We start from the raw sequence: 21,328 nt of genomic DNA, 5'->3' as shown, positions 1-21,328 counted from the left end.
GGCTGACAAGGAACAACTGTCACATCTGGGAAGTTTTCCTCTGTTTCTAAACCACACTGAAAATTTACCTACACAAAGGGCAGTGCAAGTGCATTATCAGCACTTGGCTTTGGAAGATGGAAAACACTTGAACAATGTTGAAACCATCGGTGTGCCTGTTCCCCTTCCATTTGCCCTGGAACAGGGAACTCCTCAAGATGAGCTCCATCACAGCCCCACTGTCCACAAGGTCCTGCAGTCACAAAAGAGGGTTCTTCTAAGCCAAGTAAAAAGGGATTCTCAACATCCTACAGGAATTCTCTGAGGCCAAGAAAACCAGATCTGCAAGTTGCCCTGTAGCTTTCTGCAACTGCTTTACACTTTACTCTCCCTTTCTTCCTGAAGAGGAGGCTGACAACTTGATTCCTGAAAGCACAATTTATAGGCCAGCTTCAAAGCTATAGGTCCTTCTAAGGCTCTGGTTGGGGAATTCACATCAAAGACAATGTGCACATGTTGTTCTGATGCCAGAGAGGACGGTTGGTAGAAATCTCTGTGGATGTGCTACAGTCCCCAGCACAGGGATTAAATTATGCACTGAAGCTGCCTCTGTAAACTGCAGGAGACAAAGAGAATAAGTGGCAGTGCAATATCTCATAATCAAAGCCTGGTACGGTTCTTTGCATCAGTTTCTTGGAAGCTGTCAGGGGATTAAGAGAAGGGACATGTGTCAATGTACCCTCACTGAAGGGACAAAGCAGAAGCTGGTTTTGTTTGCTTTTAAGCCTGCCACCTCAACTGCACTTTTCCTGAGAAAAGTGTCTTAGTACACAGGTGTACAGCATCATGATGGGAGATAAAAGTTTCCTTAGTTTTTGCACAGCATTAAAGAAACAATACTTGCTGATTTAATCCAACTTGAGTTAGTTTTGATGTGCAGGTGCAGAATCAGATCACACTGTCAGTTTGTGCTATTATCTATCCAAACCCAGTACCATTTATGGTGGCCATAGGAGGATCCAGTTGAGGGGGAAAAAAAAAAGAGACTGAAAAGTAACACACATCAGAAGGGGATTGTATCATCAGTCAAGCAATATGAGGACTCACATAATTAAAAAAAAGAACAAAACCAAAACCTTCTTTCCTTTTAGCTTTTTCAAAGCTGCCGACCTTGACCTGCAGGGAAATTCCCTCAAACTGTTACCATAAGTAAGTGTTCTCATCATAAGTGTACTGAGCTACATTAAAAACTGCAGAAAGCTTTGATAATCTGAGCTGACATCTTTTCACCCTCATATTTATTTCTAAAGCTTTAAAACAAATGCAAGCGAAGCTTTTGATCTTTAACTGATTGGAGTCAAGTCTCCTTCTTCCCAGTACAGCTACTAAAATCTAGTAATTGTGACCTGTTTGTAAGAATGCAGGACCAGAACATCTTTTTCCAAAACATCTTTTTGTTTTGTTTTTCTGAAAAAGGGTTCTTAACATAAGAAATCAATACTGGGCATAAAATATAAAATAGAATTTCCTCAGTAGTCAACTAATAGAGCCACTACACAGATCCCAAATGAAATTTGCATATAAAACCATTTGCCAAGTAACTTTTAAACTATATTCAGTGAAGACAACTGAAGAGTCCTCAGGCATACAGAAGGCTTTGAGAATGCCAGAGGACACAGCTACACTCACAAGGTGTTGCTCTCTCTTCCCTCTGAGTGTCTGGATTTGGAAAGAGAGCAGAGCAGCTAGTGCTGGTACTCATCTCAGCAGCGGTCCCTCAGCTGTTGCCACTCCTTTGCCTTAGCACCAAATGAGGGAAGGATGGGATCAACAGGTATGTGTGTGCATTCTCACCCTCCAACATACACACAGACACACTACAACCATGCTGGGCTGCAGACAAAATCCTGTTCCGCAGTGGGAAAAGATGCTCAAAGGGATAACACAGAAGAAGCAGGCCAGAGACACAGAATTGTTCAGCATGAATGAAGCAGTCAGAAAAGCCAACAATACAAGGGACACACAGGATTAGCAGTGACTTTGTCCCTCAGAGTGGTACATCTCAACGGAACAAAACATAACCAGCTACTTCATTTCATTAAGGTTACATCTTGCATAAGCCATTGGCCAGGGTATCAAAAAACCTGCCGTGCCTGAAGAGATGAACCAGAGAACAGTGTTAAGGTTTTCCCAATTCTGGCTGTACAGTAAGTCAAGCAAGCCCAAACTCCCTGATGGTGTAACAGAATTGAGGCCACAGACCACAGCAGGGCACCCAACACTCCATCCTGCACTGGCACATCGCCACTGCTGAGAGAGAAGCACGGACTTGGGCCAGGCTCTGTGCCAGGGAAGACCAGCCTTTTCTACCTCTGGCTCTGGGGCAAGCTGGTTTCATGGGGAAAAGGAGAGTTTTGCTCATACCAGTCATGGTATGGGCTTAAAGAACACAGCAGCAGCTGGCACTAAAAAAGACAATTGTTCCTGTTACCAAAACACTATCTGGAAACCATCAGTGATTCTCTCCTTTACCCAATGCCACCATCAACACCCTACTCCCATTTATCCCTTTCACAAGGTATTTTTTGTACTAGGGCACTGGACTTACATTCTCATTTGCCAGTTATTCCTTTTTCTTACCTTCCCCGCTACAATTTAGGCCAAGTTCTTTCGTTAAAGCATTTTGCTTCTGTCCAAGTCCACATATTCAAGCTCCTTCAATCTTTTTACAACCTCTCCCATCAAATCACTAGGCTGTTCTCAACCCTCACCTTCAGCCTCTTATTTTACATCTTGTTTGCAGATATAGCTCTACCATTATTTTCTACAAACTCACTACTAACCTTTGTTTTCCTAATTTCTTCCTTCCTTTAGTGTTTTCTTATGCTACAGCTCCTGGTAAATGGCTTCTTCTAGTGGACTACAAGAAAACATCATTGTCCTTCAAGCTTACATCTGGTAACACTATTTCATCAGTAACTGCTCCAAAAATGCTAATTGTCAGTGTTTTCTTTTGAGGCTGTTTCACACTCTGTGAAAGGCAACCAGGAGCACTGACAAGTACACAACAAGTAAACAGAGCTGAAATGTGCACATATGCAATACTTTCTGGTTTTCTTTATAATTAGCACTTGAAGTTACTCTGCCATCTCCCAGCAATTTCATGGCAGGCTTTATAATTTTACCTTCCTCTTAGGTTTACCTGTAGTTTAACATTCAAAGTGTGGTTGTTGCACAGAATACCTCAACAGACTTGTATTAAAAATGCTCTTTAAAATTCTGAACCTTTGAACTAAAGAAATATCTCAAGAAGTTTTCATGGAAAGTTCATTGCGGTTGGTTCAATTCAGCTACAGTTAGATGCACCTTTTCAAATAATGGAAAAAAAATGTAAAGGGGTCAGACCCAATCAATACAGTTGTTCAAACAGAATTTCAGGCACTGTGATGTGGGTATTTTTTGTGCTCTTTCTTTGTACTGCTCCACTATGAAGAAAGGTTGCTTTTGCTAGTAGAGCAATAAAAATCTTAGCCTTTTGAATACAGCCAAATAACCAATGGGAATGTTTACTAGGTGTGGAAAATATAGCAATTTTTTCATGTTTTTCTTGTGCATGGCTTTGTTCTTTTTATAACTGTGCAATACATAGCTACACAGACACACACCAGCACAAGTGAACACTTTAAAACACCCACAGACACACATAAATCAGAGGGGTAACATCACATCGTGCCTTCTGTATCTTCTCAGTTCTAACACCAAGTAAATCCGGTCTTCCCTTCATATAACGTCCAGAAGTTAATTGCTAAGACATATGGGAAATAAGTGTTTTTATAGAGGGGAACAGACACTGATATAAAATACATACACTTAAAGATCTAGAAATCAGATGAGTAAATGGTGCCAGTGGAAAAATAATGGTGTAAAGAGCACCAGAACATGACAGAAGCACTCTGCTTTCTCAAAACACCAACCCCTCCCTCCAAAGGCTTTGGGTTACCCAAGACCTTACTGGGCTTTAACAATTTTTTGAAACAGCAGCACACAATTTAGTAGCATCCTTCAGTAGCTTTTCGCTCCACACATAAGAAACATCCCAGAATAGAATCTCTTAACAGTTTCCTGAAAAAACCTTCTATCTAATTTTGGGGTTTTGGGGTGAGGTTTGTTTTAGTTTTGTTTGGGGGTTTTTTTGCAGGGGAGGGAGGGGAGAGGAGGGAGCATTTCTCAACTGTTCCAGAACAGCCTGGATGCCTCTAAGCACTGCTACTTGCCCAGTCCTTCAAAACAAACAGCTTAATACAGATGTGCAAAGACAAGCAACAGCACAACTCAGCAGGGTTCCCAGCAGCCCAGCAATGCACACAGACTTAAGAGTAGTGAAAAACAGAGGTGGGGGACGTTGTGCAAGTCCAAAAAGGTGACAGAAGTGCTACTTACGAGGATCAGGCTGTACTTTTATAAATGCAGCTGAGCAATAAAATTTTAGTAACTTCAGCTGAAGAAATTGGAAACAGATGTATACGGGAAGTCAGTCTGCATAGTTTTTACTTGGTATAACATTACAAAATACTAATCAAAAAACAGTGCATTCAAAACAACTGATAATGCTTTCTAATAAGTGAGTATAATTAGTCCCAAACACTTCACTGCTTAATAGGCAGAAGGAAAAAAAAGCCACTTTCTGACCAAAATGATATCAATCTGCAAGTAGACACAATTTTTTTCTAGTTTTAATATTAGACAGGAGCATGTAACACTTAGAAAAGAACATTTTGATTAAAAGAACTGAAAAAGGAAATTAACCCAAACCAAACACTATCTGCATAGGAAAACTAGCCATTACTACTTAAAAACTACACTCAAAAAGATGGTCACTAAGAACATTTCACATATTCAATAAAAAGTTTTGGAATAAAAATTACCTTCGTAATTTTTCCCCAAATATGAGATTAACTATGGACACGGACCAAAATCTTTAGAAGGACTGGTTTTACTGAAAACGTTAATGATAAAATTATTCCAGGTAAAATCCTTCCCTTCCATGCAAGCTCGAACGAGCAGATTTTGTGTGTGTGATCAAAGGAAAGAAAACAAACATCTACCACAACCTGCAGCGCAGCAGTGCCTGCACTCCTTTCCCTTCACTGCCAGGGCAGCAGACGGAATCTGGAGTCAAGGGATGCAGCAGCCCCTGGCCCCGCGGGCCCTGCTCCTCACCCACCAATTACAGCCACAAACTTTTCCCTCCTGCATGACAAAGCTCCCGCAGAAAGAATGCCGTCCCACTGAACCACGAAACGCGGGGTCAAAGGCTTCTTTGTGTGCCAGAGAAACAGGGCAGCTCCGCTCTGAATTTCTGCCGCTCCCGTTTAAAGGTCAAGGACTCACAGCCTCAAACGTTCGCAGAGTCAACACTAAGCCCCAGAAACGCTTCTAAACTGCTTCTTTACCTTCTGTTCCACAGACGAATTTTCAGAAGAATTAAATGTTTCCAGTGGTCTCCATCAAACTGGCAACATTTGAGGGAACTGTTGGAAAATGAATCGCTGCACCAGAACCTGCTTTGGCAGGTGCCCCCCATTCCTCCCTTCGGCCAATTGCACATACAGTGCACCTGTGATGCCTCCAGGTCGGTTGATGGGTTGTTGTCAAGTTGAAGCTATTTCTGATACTTTATAAGGGCTAAAAATGTGTCAGATAAACATGTGCATTTATGAGATTTAAAGGACAGTACTGGGGTTATTATGTTTAGGACACAACCCTGAAAAATCTTTATACTCAAGAATTAAGTCACATTTAATCAAACGCTAAAAAAAACACACATTTCTAAGCAAAATAATAATTAAAAAAAATGAAGCATTGCTGTAGGGGGAACCTCATTCAAATTCCAGTGAAATAAGTGCAAAACTGGGGAATTTCACTGGCATTTGAATCAAAGAAGAGTAAAATATAGTAACAGCACAAATGACTCTGGATTTCCAACTATCTGGACACTGATAAGACAGCAGACAAGAAAGAGGCAATAGAAGGAAGTTATGTTAATATTTTAATCTGTACATATACCATTTTCCAAACTGTTACATTTTATTTAAATTAATGTTTTCTTGCAAAATATTCATTTATGCTTTCAAAACTTTTTATAAAGGCAAAAATAAATCATTATTTTGGCAAAAGGTTTTGAAGTTGATACTGGCAGTATTGAGGTAAAATAGATTGTATTAGCTAAATATATACTTTTAAGAATATTTCTGAGTATAGTGTTAATATAATATTTGTCTTAAAGTCTGAAACACGAGGGGCAATTTCAAGGGGGTTTTAGCTATTACTCAAATACAGGAAATAAACAAGTTAGTGGTTTCACAAAATACTGCAGAAGTATTTCTCAGTTATTTCTCATCCAGAGCTGAACTCAGCTACTAATTACATAACATTGGGAAATTTTTGCATGTCTTGCATTCAATGCGTACACAGGGTTTTTTCAAGTATAGTTGCAGCAATTCATTTAATTTTATTTTCTTCTTATGTTAACTACCTCACCCTCTGCCCTATGCATAAGTACAACAATGAATCTCAAAAAATTTGGCAGAGTTAAGCACCAGGTGAACATACATAAGAAATTAACAGGTGCCACATTACATTAGTTTTGCTGTTTCCAGGATAAATACTAGTCAATACATCATAATGGAAGGTTTACTGGAAAAAAAAAAATCAAAAGAAAAATACGTATTTGCTAGTAAAATGACATATTATAATTTTTTATTGCTTACTTCACATATTTTAATTAAAAGTCGTCTTCTTTCACATCTCAACTTTCAGAAAAAATAGAATTTGTTAGCTGTTTGTTATGGAGGGGGCAGCACTACTGTCAAGGGCAACCTAGCAAACTGTATATTGATACCAGCAAGTTAACCATCTGGGATCAAAAAATGAAATGGGAGTTAAAACTGGTTTTCATTATGGCTTTCTTGGGAAATTTAAGCTATACAGTGGTTACTAATATTTAGAAATTCAAGCTGAAAGTTCTTGCAATGCATTATTTAATGGGCAAAAGGGTGGGTGATTAACTCCACAAAAATATTCAATCCAAAACACCCTTTCACCAAACCTGTCACCTGTGTTTGCTCTATCCATACGCTATGAATGTGCTCCTAGGTTTGTTCAAATGTACATTTTTTTTTCACAAAACTTTACAATGTGCATCTGAGCCTGAGGGGAAAGTAACAGTGTCTTTTAATATCTATGCAAGTAGTGTCTTTTAAAATGAATTCAGCCCTTGATTTAAAAAAAAAAAAAATCTAAAATACATTGTTCTAAAAATACATTGTCAGTATTTTACAGAGTTTATTAAAAGTGCCGTTTATTTGTATAAAAAGTGTGAACTAAACCGAAGTAAATAAAAAAAGATTTGCAGTTCTCTTCATTTTCATAGAAAATCCCCCTATTATTTTCTGAATGTATTTCCAGAAGAATGTGTCATCAGCCGACGAGTATCTTCACAGAAAGCTGGTGAAGAACCTCCTCTGTCTTCCACAGTGTCACTAGGTGGGATTTGCCTCGAGTCTTATGTCAGTGTTCACTTACTGCTTTGGCTAGTATGAAGTAAAATAAAACATGGTTAAATACTGAAACAAGTAAACCAATGCCAAGCAGTAAGCAATTTCTGGAAACGTTTGGGTTTTTTTAAAGCCTTCTGCAGTTTGGCAGAATAAACAATTCACACAGACACATTAAATGGATAATTATCTCACGATGCCACTGACGCTCAAACGCCTGTGCCCCCTGCATGGTGCTGGTCATTACAATTAGTTTATTTTTCGCAAGAAAAGGTACCTTTTTATATCTAATACTCTGGAACAGTACAATTATTTTTCTGGGTTCTTTAGACCACATGTAGGTAGAGACCTCTTAAGACCTCTTCACACTGCAAAGATCTTACGTGATAGCAAAAATCAGCTAGCATACCCCTGGATATAGAAGAGTCAAGTGTTCTTCAGACACAGCAAAGATGGTAGAATCTGGTTCTCAGAAAGATAAACTGAACCAGAAAAGCAAACAGTCCTTTCCATCAAGGTCTGTAGAGGCTCTTAATGTCTATACATCTCTCTTGATGTAAATTTGTCATTTTTCACAGGTCTTGTAGAAGGCCTTTCTGGTATGTGGCCATTTCCATTTAGATTTTTATTTTTTGCACAGATATTTGACTCAGATTAGTGGCAATTAAAACAAAATTATCTAAAGATTAACACTATTTGAGTTACTCAATCAACCCTCTTTACTATTTCATCTGTGTTTTAACTTCTTCTTCAATTTCAGGCAATAAAATTAGGCCAAAAGACATCAGAAATATGAGAATAGTATCAAAGAAAACTATGGATACGTAGCAAGTGTCTTAACTAGGGACACACTTAGCAGTCATATGTAATATTTGCATGTTTTCCTATTTCAAATACAGAAAACTCTGCAAGTCCTACCAGGAAGAGATACAAATAAAGACATTTCTTAATAAGGACAACGAGATTTGAAGTGGCAAAATAACCTAATCAGAGAAAAAAATAATCTTCAGTTAACACAATTCAATGAAAAACACATCAAAGGCACGATCATAGCCAGACACAAGATTGCAGACTTAGTCATAAAGGGCCAAATTTTCAGCTCACCTCAGTCAGGACTCCGATGCCAGCTCGTGTGTAAGATAACCAGCCCACAAACAAACCCTCTGCTCATACAACTGTGCTCTTTGGATTCTCTTGAGCAGCAACTTTATATGCCACACACAAGCAAAAAAACCACCTGTGCAGCCCAACAGTGGCCACCGGAGCACAAACGGCTGCTGAAAATCTGGCCCCTTGCTACCAACAGGACAGACATCTCCCTCCTTCACCACAGTGAGATTGTGGAAGCACCTCCTCTGTAGAGCAACAGGAGTTACCTGAAGACTTCAGAAGCCCACGTGTTAGCTCATTAGAAGCAATATTTACAAGAATGAAAGGCTTCAGGAAAAATAGCTGCATGCTTTCATTTGGATCCAATTTCGGTTTAGTAAAGATGTTAAAATGTAGCAAGCCACAGCACAGGCACAATGGCAAATCAGACATGCCGAGAGCAGTTAGTTCTTACTTTTAAGGTGTTTAAACAAATGTGTAGTGAAATCCATTGCTTAAGGGGGAGTGAGGTGGCTGTGGTACAGAAGGTGAGGGTGCTTTAGGTGGATAGGTCAACTGCTGAGCTAGAAGGGATCACATACAGGAATTAGGCTGCACAATCAAATATTCATATTATCAAGGGAGTGACCTTAATTTTCTACCACATGAATAGGAAACCTGATTAGTAATACAATGAGGTGCTACACTATTTTAGTCACACAGAACACAGTCTAAATGACAACATTTCTTTCTAATTGCTGGTTTTTTTCTATTTGTTGCATAAGTTATGCAAATAAACATTCCTGTTTGGATGAGAACACGGATAAGTATTCAAGTTTCACTGGAACATGATTAAAGCACACAACACTAATATACTCTCATCAGTCCTGCTTTTAAAACTGCATTTCTGGACCTGCACCTGTATTTGCTAATTTAATTTCAAGACACCACTGAGGCTATACAGGTTTTCAACATTTCCTTTGTTATATGCCAATGAGCAGAAATAAAATAACGTAAAGAAAAATAATTTTTAAAATATTACACATGCATGTAACATTTTGCTTAGTACAGTGCATGATACAGTAAGTAAATTTTCAGATCTCAGCTTAAAAATACAGGATAAAGAACACAGTTATTAAAACTATCTTTGTTTCTAAATAAGACTGATGATATAGTATTGGAAGACAATAATCATAAAACTGAAGAGATTGAAACTCAGTCTAAAATTCTGCTTTTATATTTTGGAGGGCTGAAGATAGACGTAATTCCAAAGCAAACAAATTAGGAAGTGACTTCTTAATGCTCTTGTATTTGACTTTAATCTTCCAGATTCTTGGCATGGTTTCCATTTAGAAGATTGATTTCTTAGTAGGAACAGAGGAACTCTAAAATGCTGCTTTTCAAGGATTAGATAAATGTACAATTTATTTCAAAAGATTTATATTAGCATAGCACCTTAACATAACTGCTTCCCCCTGAAAAATGGGAAAAGTTAAGCTTCACAGTCTTTTTCATAAGCAAACCTTCGTAAAAACATCTAGATAATTACTTTCGGATTTTCACATATTGTCTGTTTCATCATCAAGGAGCAAATGACAACTCACACTTCAAAAATCAAACTACCAAAATAAGAACGTGAAGGAATCTGTAATATGAGACTAAATGAGAATGTACAATCAGCTGTGCAAAGCATCAAATGCTTTTCTTTTTAATCACCTTAGAGCATCAGAAAATATGCCATAAATAAAAACCTGAACTCTTTTCTGGTTTGTAGATTTTCTATCAAAACCAAACCACTCTGACTTCTTCCTTTTCTTTTTTTTTTTTTAAATCTTATGAAAGGTGTTTGCTTTTAAAGGAGTAAGTAATAATCAAAATCAAAGCCAGACATGTTTCAATAAGTGAATTTTTGAGATACAAGTGTGGCAAGGAAAACTGTGCACAGACGTAACATTTTGGGATTCCTTAAAACCCTCAGTCCTTAGCTACTGTGTTAGGATTTCTTTAAGTGTCTGAATGACAAAAGAGGCAGCTGCTGTACTTCACAAAGAAAATTAAACTAAAAATTATCTCACAACTGACTGCAAATGTTTTGAAGTTTCATTTAAACATTTCAGTGCCAATACATATTTTAATTCCCTCTTTGAGGAAAACTAAAGAATTAAGAGGATTTCTGTGGTTACATATACCTATAAGTATGTGACGGTCACACTTTTGAAATAATTACAATTTAAAAAGTTAAAATATAAATTAAAAAACTATAGTAATGAAAACACTTCTACATTCACCATACAATATTTAAAAATCAAACCTATTTCAGTTCTGTACAGTTGCTACAAATTCAGATATACCCAGAAGTAAGTTAACTGGCCCCATGAAGACCTTTAAGTAGGGAAAGCACTCTGCTCTTGTCGTACAGACACAGAGGAATAATTTCAAGTATGGGCTGCATTCATCTGGGCTGATCCTGGCTTTACTGTGACCTTTTCCCAGCAGAAGCTAGAACTCACTTGCCAAAATGCTGCACTGGTTCATACCTCATGAAACATGAAGTACCAGAGTTCCTGTTACAAGGACCTGGTCACTAGAATTGGGACCAGACCACCTGTGGAGAAGCCCTTCTGATACACTGATGGTCTGAAGGTCCACAAGGTTATTCCTTGATATGCTCTCATGATTTTACAATTCTGGTTTTTTGTTTGTTTGGTTTGGTTTTATAACATCTTGTCTCCTCAGTCAATCATTTTACCCCTGCCAGTCAGTTAAATTACCCACAGAAACTCTCTGAAGTCTCAAGATTCCTATCTTGAAAATGTATTCCATCGCCTCAAAATCCCATTCCCCTTAGGTTTAGCTGGCACTGCATCCCTGAGTATACAGCCACATTCAATCAGCAGTCTGCTACTGTAGATGCATGTTACGCATCTGGATATTGGAATAATCTGTCTTTAATGGGAAGGTCTTAAGGGCTGCTGTGGCAAGTGCCATAAGTTTAAACTGACAACTTCAGATGAGAAATGTGCACATTTTTTCTCCATCATAGTTGAAGTTTCCATTATTTCCATTCTCCAGTGGAACAGTGAATGGTGCCAGTTATAAATGGCCAGTCAGATACTTGCTGGAATCGCTGCTGCATGGATTACTGTGTGATACAAATCTCTTGACACTTCTTACTTATTTCAACTATAAAGCAATCAAGAGTGAAATTATCACTTTTAGTAACATATTGCAGAGGATCTATTAATTTCCAGGCATCAAGTAGAATTCATGCGCAGCTGTCTTGCTCTGACCTCTAATCTTGGTCACCAGACAGAAACGTGCCAATCCCTGTTTTACAAGGTCTTTTTCAGCCTGTTGTCACACAGCTCAAGTTGAAAATGATTGTACTCTAATCTCAGTCACTGTACCAGGGATTCTTTAGGTTAAGAAAAACTATTTTAAATCCTTTTCTCTTGATTCTTTAAAGTCACAAATCAATATTCTTTTTAAAAATATAGAAATATCCAATTTAATACAATTATAGAGAATTCAGTTAAAATGTTATTTTTCTAGCACTATTAGTTAGAGCAAGTTTCCAAGTTCTGAATTTATTGATCATACTATTTTGCCCCCTTCATCCAGTTCACTGAGGCCAAATACTCACTGTAAATTGTTAGACTCTTTTAAGTTTGTTACTTATACACACTATTTTGAATAGGAATGACTAAAACTTTCTCTTATGCCAGGAGTTCAGCAACAACCCCATACAACTTTGGAAGCTGGTAAGAAATAGCTGTTATTTTGTAAATAACTAAGCATTACCTGCTACCTCCTTGCTCCTCTGAGAGGCTTCAGAAGCCAAAGCGTATGATATGGTAATGATGTGCTCCTGCTCTTGCAGCTGTGAATCTAAATCAATCGAGTTGTGTTTGTCCTGGGCTACAGTAGGCTGTAGATTGTGCATACTAGTGGGAAAGTGAAAAACAACATTAACATTTGCAAACATAAAGAATCCACCATGCAGATAAGAACAAGCTTGAATTCGTACGGCAGTTTTCAGATCTCATCTATCAAGCTCCGTACTTTATTGCTGTTCTTTAAAGTAGTGTCACTATTGCATGTAAATGCCTACAGCATACAAAGAAAAATGACACAGCCATTACATGTTCAGTCACGATTTCTGCAAAGCCTTAAGTAGCCCTTTGTTGGAAATACACTGCTAACACAAAAGCACTACAAAAAATTCTATTTATTTGAAGTTGCCAGTAAAATTTCTTGCTAGTGCTTAGTCGGAAAGGCATATAACCTGGTAGCCCTCAGGCACAGCCTCTTCAGTTGTCTTCCAGAGACAGCAGATACTTGACATATCAAATTCTTGAAACCGAATGTTTCAGCTGACTCTACATCAGCTGTAAGTAGCCAAAAGTGTTCTTTCACAACTCCAGCTCTCACAATGACTTTTCTTCTGCTTTTGGCCAGATTTGTGCCTTTCCTTCCTCCTCACTCTCATCTACAAGTTGCTTAGTAAGGACTCACTACCATTTTAGGATTCTCTCAACAAGAAAACAGACATATACAAAATTTGTTTTAAAAATTTGCTTTAAAAAGCAGCTTTAAGCATACCACACAAATTCAGAGTTCACTTTCCAAAAGCTAGAAGTTACATTTAGGTAATTCATAGGAATTAAGATTGTTGCATCGAGTTAGTTCTCAATATTCAACATTAGCCTCTATGTAAGATTTGGGAAAAACCCCAAAACCTGACCTTGATTTAGTAAGAATATTCTTTATCTTTTCTGCTTTACGCTGCCTTGCTGCCAGTTCTTCAGTAGAAAGAGGCTCTTCTGGCTCCAGTTCAACATAACGTTCTGGAATTACAACCTTCTCAGGTTTTGACAACTGTGGAAAGAAAGCAAGCATCATTTTTTTAATAACAAATGCCTAAAAAACTTGAGATAAATTCTCCGCAATGGGAGAACACAGTGAAAAGAATAAAGCATGGATTTTCACAGTCAGCACATGTACCTGATGCTAAACACTCCCTCTGGATATGAGTGGATGCCCTTTTAACTGCGTCTTTTCCCTCTGATTTGTTTTACTTTAGAAGATAGATCAAACAAATATTAAAGGGGATTACAAAAGAAATCAGAATCAACAGGGAACCTTTCTTCAGCTCAGGCTTAGAGCCCGAAGTAGGGCTCTGACTAAAGGTGTTACAGTAAAAAGAAGCAACCACTGCAAGATTGACTGAACAACCTGAGATGTTAATGTCATTTTTATGTCGTGCAAGCAAGAACTTCTACAACTGAAAGGAAATACCACCTAAAGTTTTAACCTATGGTATCATTCTTTTGAGACTGCATATTCTTCTGGGAGCAGTGGAGAAAACAAAAAGGCAAACAGAAATACACTACACTGTGCAATTGTAACAACATGTTGCATAGATGTACTTCTGCAAACTGAAAATTTCTACATAATTGCATGAAAGCTAGCAACAAGTTTTTGTTAGGATCAATTACTTTGGGGAAAATTTTTTCTCCACGTAAGAGACCTAAATCACTCAATGAAAACACAGTTTAGAAACGGACTTTGAAAACCAATGCTTATAATACAGAACAGACTGCTTTTGAAAAACAAAAATAGAGGGTGTGTAAATAAATAGAAATAAGTAAAGGAGAACTATTTTTGATTCTTCTCATTGGATTTTTGTTAAAACACTCATGAGGCAATGAGTTTTCAAATTCAAAGTTTTCAATAAAAATAATCCTAAATTTTTTCACCACTGAACTTAGTTCACACTAATTCAATTATGTAAAGTGGCCTAACCCAAATCTCAGTGATTAGGCTCTGTAATTCACAGGCAATCGTAGGCCAAAAGCATACAAACAGTCACTGGCATTTATGTCCATATTAAAATTACAGCCTCAAGTTTTTTATACTTCCTTCTCAGGAAACGCAAAGCCAATGCTTCCTAAAAAAATCCTCCTGTTTCCACTACACTTCCTTACTTTGAAATCCAACTCCCCTTTGGAGCTATCTATGTGTCTATCTACATATATAGAGTTGTGTTTGGGGTTTTTTTAAAAGTCTATATCTATCTCCCTAATATAACTAACCTAGATCAGAATATCCTGCCATTTTCAGAATAACAAACCCAGTTAACATGTGAACAGCTCAGTACGTTTCCTTCTGAGGCACTGAAGTACCTAAAGTACAGAAATGGACCAGGATGGGGCTCTGAGCAATCTGGTCTAGTGGGAGGTGTCCCTGCCCATGGTAGAAGAGTTGGAACTAGATGATCTTTAAGATCCCTTCCAACCCAAACCCATTCCATGATTCTATGACTCTAACCTGGGTAAACTGAAAAAGAAGCTTTACCCTCAGAGCTTCAGACCTGTTTCAGTTACTCTGAAGTAGGACAGAAATGCCTGTAAGAAAAAATGTTTCCTATCCAAGGCTTAAATTAAGGAAGTTGAAAGTGATTCCCATTGCCCTGGGGGTCTTCAGGAAAAGAAAAATTAATAGCAGAGTACAACAAGGACAGGAAATAGAACAAAAGTATTTTTTCTGTTTCTGAAGTTTACAAAAGCACTGCATTTTCTGTAAAAATTACACAAAGATTAACTGAAAGATACATTCATTCATTCACAGAGATTAACAGACAATGGTTCACAGAGTAAACCTTTTACAAATATCTCTCTCTATAAAATGCTACTCTGCCAACAGCTTTCAGAAGAGTAAAGGTGCTTACCAGTCTAATTATCATTAATAATTTTAGTGACCTGCCATCTACCATGGCATTTAACACAACACAGTGTACCTCCTGAAACCTTTACACTTGCTATATTCTTTCTTTCCCACCAGATGGCTCAATCGCATTTCAAACTAACTCTTAATTCGGTTACCGAAGCTGAAAAAAGATCTTGTGTCCAGAACACCAACCAAGGCATTCCAAAATCTGATAGAAAGGTGTTTTCTTTTAAAGTCTGAATAAAGCAGTGCTCCCTCTTCCCTGTCACCTTTTGCCAGTCAAAATGAAGAGGAGTAAGGTACCTCTGGGGAACTAACTTTTTCTTCATTCCTGTTTCTTATTTTCAAATACTCTTCATGTTGTCTTTTCATCTTCTTTCCCCAATTAATATACCTTTCCCTAACTTAATCGCTTTTTCCTTTACAAAGCCTGAGATATATATTTCAAACAGTAAAGCTAAATTTTCAATTTTTTTCACTCCACTAAAACACAATACAAACACAAACCTTACAGAGATTTTATGTTCCAGGTCACAAGTTTGCAAAACCCCAAAGACTCCTTTTAGTTCAAACTTCCAGCTAACTTTTGAAAGAAAAGATAAGAATTCAGTGCCTAAAACTTAAGACAGGTTAATATTTAAACAGAATAGGAGGCAAAAAATTATGAGTGTTACCTCTCTGCTGATATCTAAATCATAGTCTTGAGGCTCCAGGTCTGTCTCTGTCACTGCTACTGGCTGAACTTTTAACCATTCATTCTCATCCTTCTCTTCTCCACGAATTGCCCTCTCAAGTAACTGCAAATCAAATTCTTGCTCTCGTTTCCACTGGTAATAGATACAAAACAATTAACAGCATTCAACCACACTGCCAAATTCACTGTATAGCAATGTACATTACTACTGCTGCAAATGCTACGTTGCTGAAAGAATGCAAAGAGCAAACCCCTTAACTGACAAGAGAAAGAAAATACAACTGTATTTCTTGGCACACACAGTTGGGAGTTTTCCTCTCTACCTGTGCTGCATGGAATTTGGAGTATTGTTTAATTTTACAAGTAATGTTCAGCGGTATTAGATTCTAACAAACATATCACAATTTCACATTTGCTGATGAACATGGAACTAGCCACACACAAACATCTTTGGAAGCACACGTGTCAATACCAGTGAGCCTACAGACTGACAGACTAGTCCTAGGCATTCTAAGGAGACAGTGCTGTGTGGTTTTGAATCACTACACAGAATGGGTACTTACATTGCAGCTTGAGAATCACAACTTGATAATTTTATGTATCTTTTTAGAATAATACCTACTGTTTAAAGTTGACAATATTTTACATACTGGCATTAACTTGTCTTGAAATAAAAAGTGTTTAACTTCTAAGCTCTTCTGACTTCATTAAAAGTAGAATCTAGCTACCTGCAAAAATCTTTCACACAGTCTTTATAAGGTAAATACTTAGCAATATAAATTTGAAATATTAAATATTTATCAACATGAAATATTTAAATTTAGCATATTTAAATTAAGCAGCATAATTTAGAGTTCCCAAATCACTTCACAGTACCTCCTTCACAACTACACACAATACAGCTACATATAAACTCACACTTATGGACACTACCAAGACCTTTTTTGTTCAAAAAATTAAGTTCAGTGGTAGCAGCATTCCATTCACTGCAACTTAAGTAGTGTAGTGGGAAAAAGAAGGGACAAAAGGAACAAGAAAAAAAAAATTATCCCCTCAAGCATTTGAGGCAATCAATAGGAGAATGTATTCTTAAAAATATCTCCAGTATTTCTGGTACAAATCTTTGGCTTGTTTTGGTTGAAGTTTGAATTCCACATGAAGTCCTTAGACGTCATTATGCTACTTGCATTAATAAATCTAACTGAAACCTATTCATGCACAAGCTCTCAGTATTCACTCAGAAGATAAGTATCTTCCACGTATATTAAAAAAGTTAAATAGCTAAAAGGCAATTATACCTCAAAAATTGAGATGTTTCTTTACAGAATTCAAAAGAGAAAAAAAAAAGTTTTCTCATGAGTACTCCAAACTCCTTCTACTCATATTCGAACCAGGCCTGATTGACATAGTATATTTTAAATACACAGTATCATTTTCAAGTTATTATATATAGGTAAGAAAAACATCAAACCATTCTTACGAAGCAGGATTTTTATTGGCTTTGATGTTGCAACTTTTACATTAAAAAGGCAATGTATATAACAAATGAATTCAGGTACTGTGATCAATACTTGAAATGTCATACTACACTTGAGAGCTGACCAATTAAAAATTAGAACTACACATACAACTTACGTCTAAAGCAAAAGTTACATACTGAGCAGCACTTGAATTATACATTTAACTGTTTGCCATTTTGGCTGCTAAATAATTGTAATGCTGTAAGTAGTTGTGCTATCAAACATGCTTTTGCATATCAAAGCCCTATAGGTACAAGAGATGACCTCTACAAAACATTACTAGGGCTGAAAAACTCTATTTTAATTCTTTACAGCAAGAAAAAGACCAAGATGGCATCCAAATTTATAAATAAAGTGTTTGCCACAAATGTTAATAACGAGTGTTACGAAAATGTTTAAATTCGATTTGTGTATGTTATGCGAGTCAGGAAACATACAAAGCCCAGATTTATTTCTTCTAATTAAAATATGAAAATAACAGCGATAATATAGTACTTAAGTTCCCAAACATTATGCACTGTCTTTAAAAAATTTTTGATTGCAAAACAGAAGACAAAATGGATGAATGTCTCCAAGCAGTGCACTCGTATTTACTGGGAAAGTAAATACAAATAACTGGCTGTAAATTAGTGCTACAGAACAGTGGGAATGAAAAGCTGAATATTATAAGGTTTTTTTAATGCCAGCAATTGACACACATGTACTAAATGCAATTAAGCCTGGTAAAAATTGAGTAGTCCAGTTAGAAATTTTAAAGTAACTACATAATTCTGCAAATTAAAAACAAGCAAACAAAAAAAGAGGCATTAGGTATGATGAGTGACAAATCTAAAAGCAAGAGATCTTGTGCAATGAATTAGGTAAAACAATGTGATCATTCTAAAGCTCTAGTGGACCAAATAAAAAAATAAATTAAAAGACCACAGCATAAGTGCAATTACAGTACAATCTTGGTTTAGCACCAAGTGAGCAACCGGGTAACTTCACCAATTAGAATTGCTTTGGTTAGTATCCAAAACGTATCATTATAAACTTATTGTCTGTACAGCATTTATTCTCAGAATGCAACAAAAATACTTTTCTTCAGCAGTTTAAATTTGAGCCTTATTAGAATATTCCATGTTTTGAGCTTTAAAGAAGAGTTTGTATCAATTAAAACAAGTTAATTCTGACATAAATTCCTAATCCACATGATTAGATTTTAAAACTGATTATCCATTTATCATCTTTTTAAAAAAAACCAAACACCACCTTGGTCTGATATTACCATGACTATCTCACAGACTAATTTATGAATTAAAAAGAAAAATACCCATGGTGAATAAGAACATTCTAAAAGGCCCATTCCATTATGAAGCAGTTTTAAAACTGTACACGCTTCTTACACTTTCTAAATACAATTCCAAGGATAAAAACTCATGGCTCTGAAGTCACCCCAATAAACTGGCATCTCCACTCATCACTCTAACCTCTGACCAACTTACCTGCTGAACATTCGACATTTACCATTACTACAGGTAAAAAAAGATCACCTGTTACTCACACTCTCTGAACTCATTTGATACTGTGTAACACTAATTTAATTGGACTAGGAGCATCACACACACTCAAGTGAAAGTGCTTGCCAGGAAAAAAAGAATAAATCCAAAGATATTTTTAGTTTAGTCCTTTTAAGGCATATCTAACATACTGAGCCTACGTCTGCAGAAACGGGCCTGATGAAAGACCGAGATGAGACAGACTGCCTTTCTCCTTGGCTAAGAGTCCTCTTGCGCTCACGAACTAATGCCTTCTGATGTCGCTTCATTCTTTCTAGTTGTTCCTCCGCACTCATCTTGCCTCTTTGGTGGTCTCCAGAGTATAAACGTTCCAAGGCACTCTTTGGTCTCTCCTGTGAAAGTCACAAGGCACACACAAAACTCGTTTTGTAATTAATACTTCATAAAAAGTATACGAAAAATGAACTCTTTCTGCTACCTTATTAGTAAATTTTACTCTATTTCCTTTGCATTTATTTGCATGTTTCGACTCTGTGTTTTCTATTAGTAGTGCTGATTTTTGGTTCTAAACCTTGTTTTATAGATCTACTTGAAATGCAGTAAGTTGCTTGTCTGTTTTCCAATTCATTTAATAAAGTGAAAAATTGGAGATTTTATCAGATCGCAGCTCTTGGTCCTCTCCCATTTACTGCAGTCCCACTCCCTGCTATGCAAAATGTATTTTGGGCTTAACTATTTTCAACAGTTCAGACATTTGCCTTCAGATGTTTATTTAAAACTTACCTTGGACCTATCCCTTCGAAGTGTTGCAAACGATGAAATGGTAGATGACTGGTGCAATCTGGAAGTCGATCCAGACAAACCTTTATAAGGAAAAAGAGAATGCCTTAAACCAAATGACAAACAAGACAGATATTTTTTTACATTGCCATCACGTTTCTATGACATTCTGGCTACTATTTTAGCCTGCATTTCACATTTTGCAGTTCAGAAGATCATGAGACGCATGAAATTTCATTTCAGCCAAACATAATGTGTTTCAGGTCACTACTGATCAAAATTCAGAAAGACCTACAATAATTTAGAAATTTATATTAAGCGAGGGATGGGGTGAAATCAGCTGTACCAGAGTAAATACACTGTACAAATAATCACCTCTATGAAGAAAATCAAACCTTAACATTCACAGTTAGAAAGGAAAGAAATAAGAAGGGAATGGCTAAGAATTTGCTTTTACCCAAATATCATGTCTATCCTCATTTGTGAAATAGTTACAGGAGTGTAGCACAGTAGGGATGGAGTGTCAAGTCAGATGTAATATCTGAGGGCTTTAAATTCATATTCTTTATCAGTTACATTTCAATGGCAATATAAGTGTTTGTAAAAGATTACATAGAAATTATGAGGAAAAATAACTGAATATAAGAGATTCTAACAGCTAATTCCATGTTTTGCTACGGGTTTTTTTTAAGCCTTATATATTAAGTTGCTTTGCAAAAGGCTGGTTGACTGTAACAGCACCATTAAAATGCATAAAATCTCTAGACTTTCACAGTACTGTATAGTTAATCTAAAAATAGTGATCTGACGATAAATGTCATCTCCAGAACATTCTAGGAGAGAAAAGCTCCTATACAGACAGTACTGTTAAAAATCAACTACATAAATTCCTGGCTTACCACGGGTAGGTAATGTCTGGTATCCACTGTCAGGGTTTATTAAAGCACTGGAAGGATGGCTGAGGTCACCCCCTATCATTGCCAGTTCTGGTTCACTCATGTATGAACGCAGTTCCACCTATACAGAAGAATACTCATCAGCTCAAACAAAATCAGAGACAGAAGGTCTTAATAATCTTAAATCCTAAAGCTTTGTTTCTGGATTACTAAATTTCTCTCCACTACTATTACATGGCATAGGTCTCTCCTTGTCATTATCATCTCTATGCCATTATATATCATTAATACAAGACTTACAGGTCCATATATTTCAGAGACAATAGTATCTTTTATCACAGGTGCACATAAGTTTGAAATGCAGGGGTATAGGTGTATGAGTGCTCACCCTATAATCTCCATTTACATATTGTCCGAGTTCTCTGTCTCTCTTTCTCTCATCTGACTGACGTTTCAGGCCCCGCACTGATGTGTGTCTGATGACAGTGGCTTCTCTCGGGAGAGGTGGAACAGCTGGTGGCTGATCATCAGGACTGTACAGCTGCGGGAGAGGAGGTCTGGGTGGTGCTTCATCTTCCTGGCAACA

General features: G+C 37.0%; 1 protein-coding gene across 7 annotated transcripts in view; it reads right to left on the bottom strand.

Annotated features, from left to right (window-relative positions):
- Positions 1 to 7,299: 7,299 nt before the first annotated feature.
- Positions 7,300 to 21,328, bottom strand: part of PLEKHA7 (pleckstrin homology domain containing A7) — a 156,779-nt gene continuing 142,750 nt past the window's right edge. For 5 of the 7 annotated variants that reach the window (XM_051803946.1, XM_051803947.1, XM_051803945.1 and 2 more), the window contains 8 exons: positions 21,131 to 21,319; positions 20,746 to 20,863; positions 19,850 to 19,929; positions 19,258 to 19,458; positions 16,028 to 16,180; positions 13,369 to 13,502; positions 12,426 to 12,568; positions 7,300 to 7,571 (listed from right to left, as the gene is read on the bottom strand). In XM_051803946.1, the coding sequence (XP_051659906.1) occupies positions 7,549 to 7,571; positions 12,426 to 12,568; positions 13,369 to 13,502; positions 16,028 to 16,180; positions 19,258 to 19,458; positions 19,850 to 19,929; positions 20,746 to 20,863; positions 21,131 to 21,319 (1,041 nt within the window). In that variant the 3' untranslated portion in view covers positions 7,300 to 7,548. The other 2 variants (XM_051803951.1, XM_051803950.1) reach the window with 2 other exon arrangements.

The sequence above is a fragment of the Manacus candei genome, unplaced genomic scaffold (genome assembly GCF_025592945.1).
Source record: "Manacus candei isolate 608988 ecotype Guabito, Panama unplaced genomic scaffold, ASM2559294v1 h1tg000060l, whole genome shotgun sequence".
In the NCBI taxonomy this organism is placed as follows: Eukaryota; Metazoa; Chordata; class Aves; order Passeriformes; family Pipridae; genus Manacus; species Manacus candei.
This window is presented reverse-complemented; position numbering and strand designations above follow the sequence as displayed.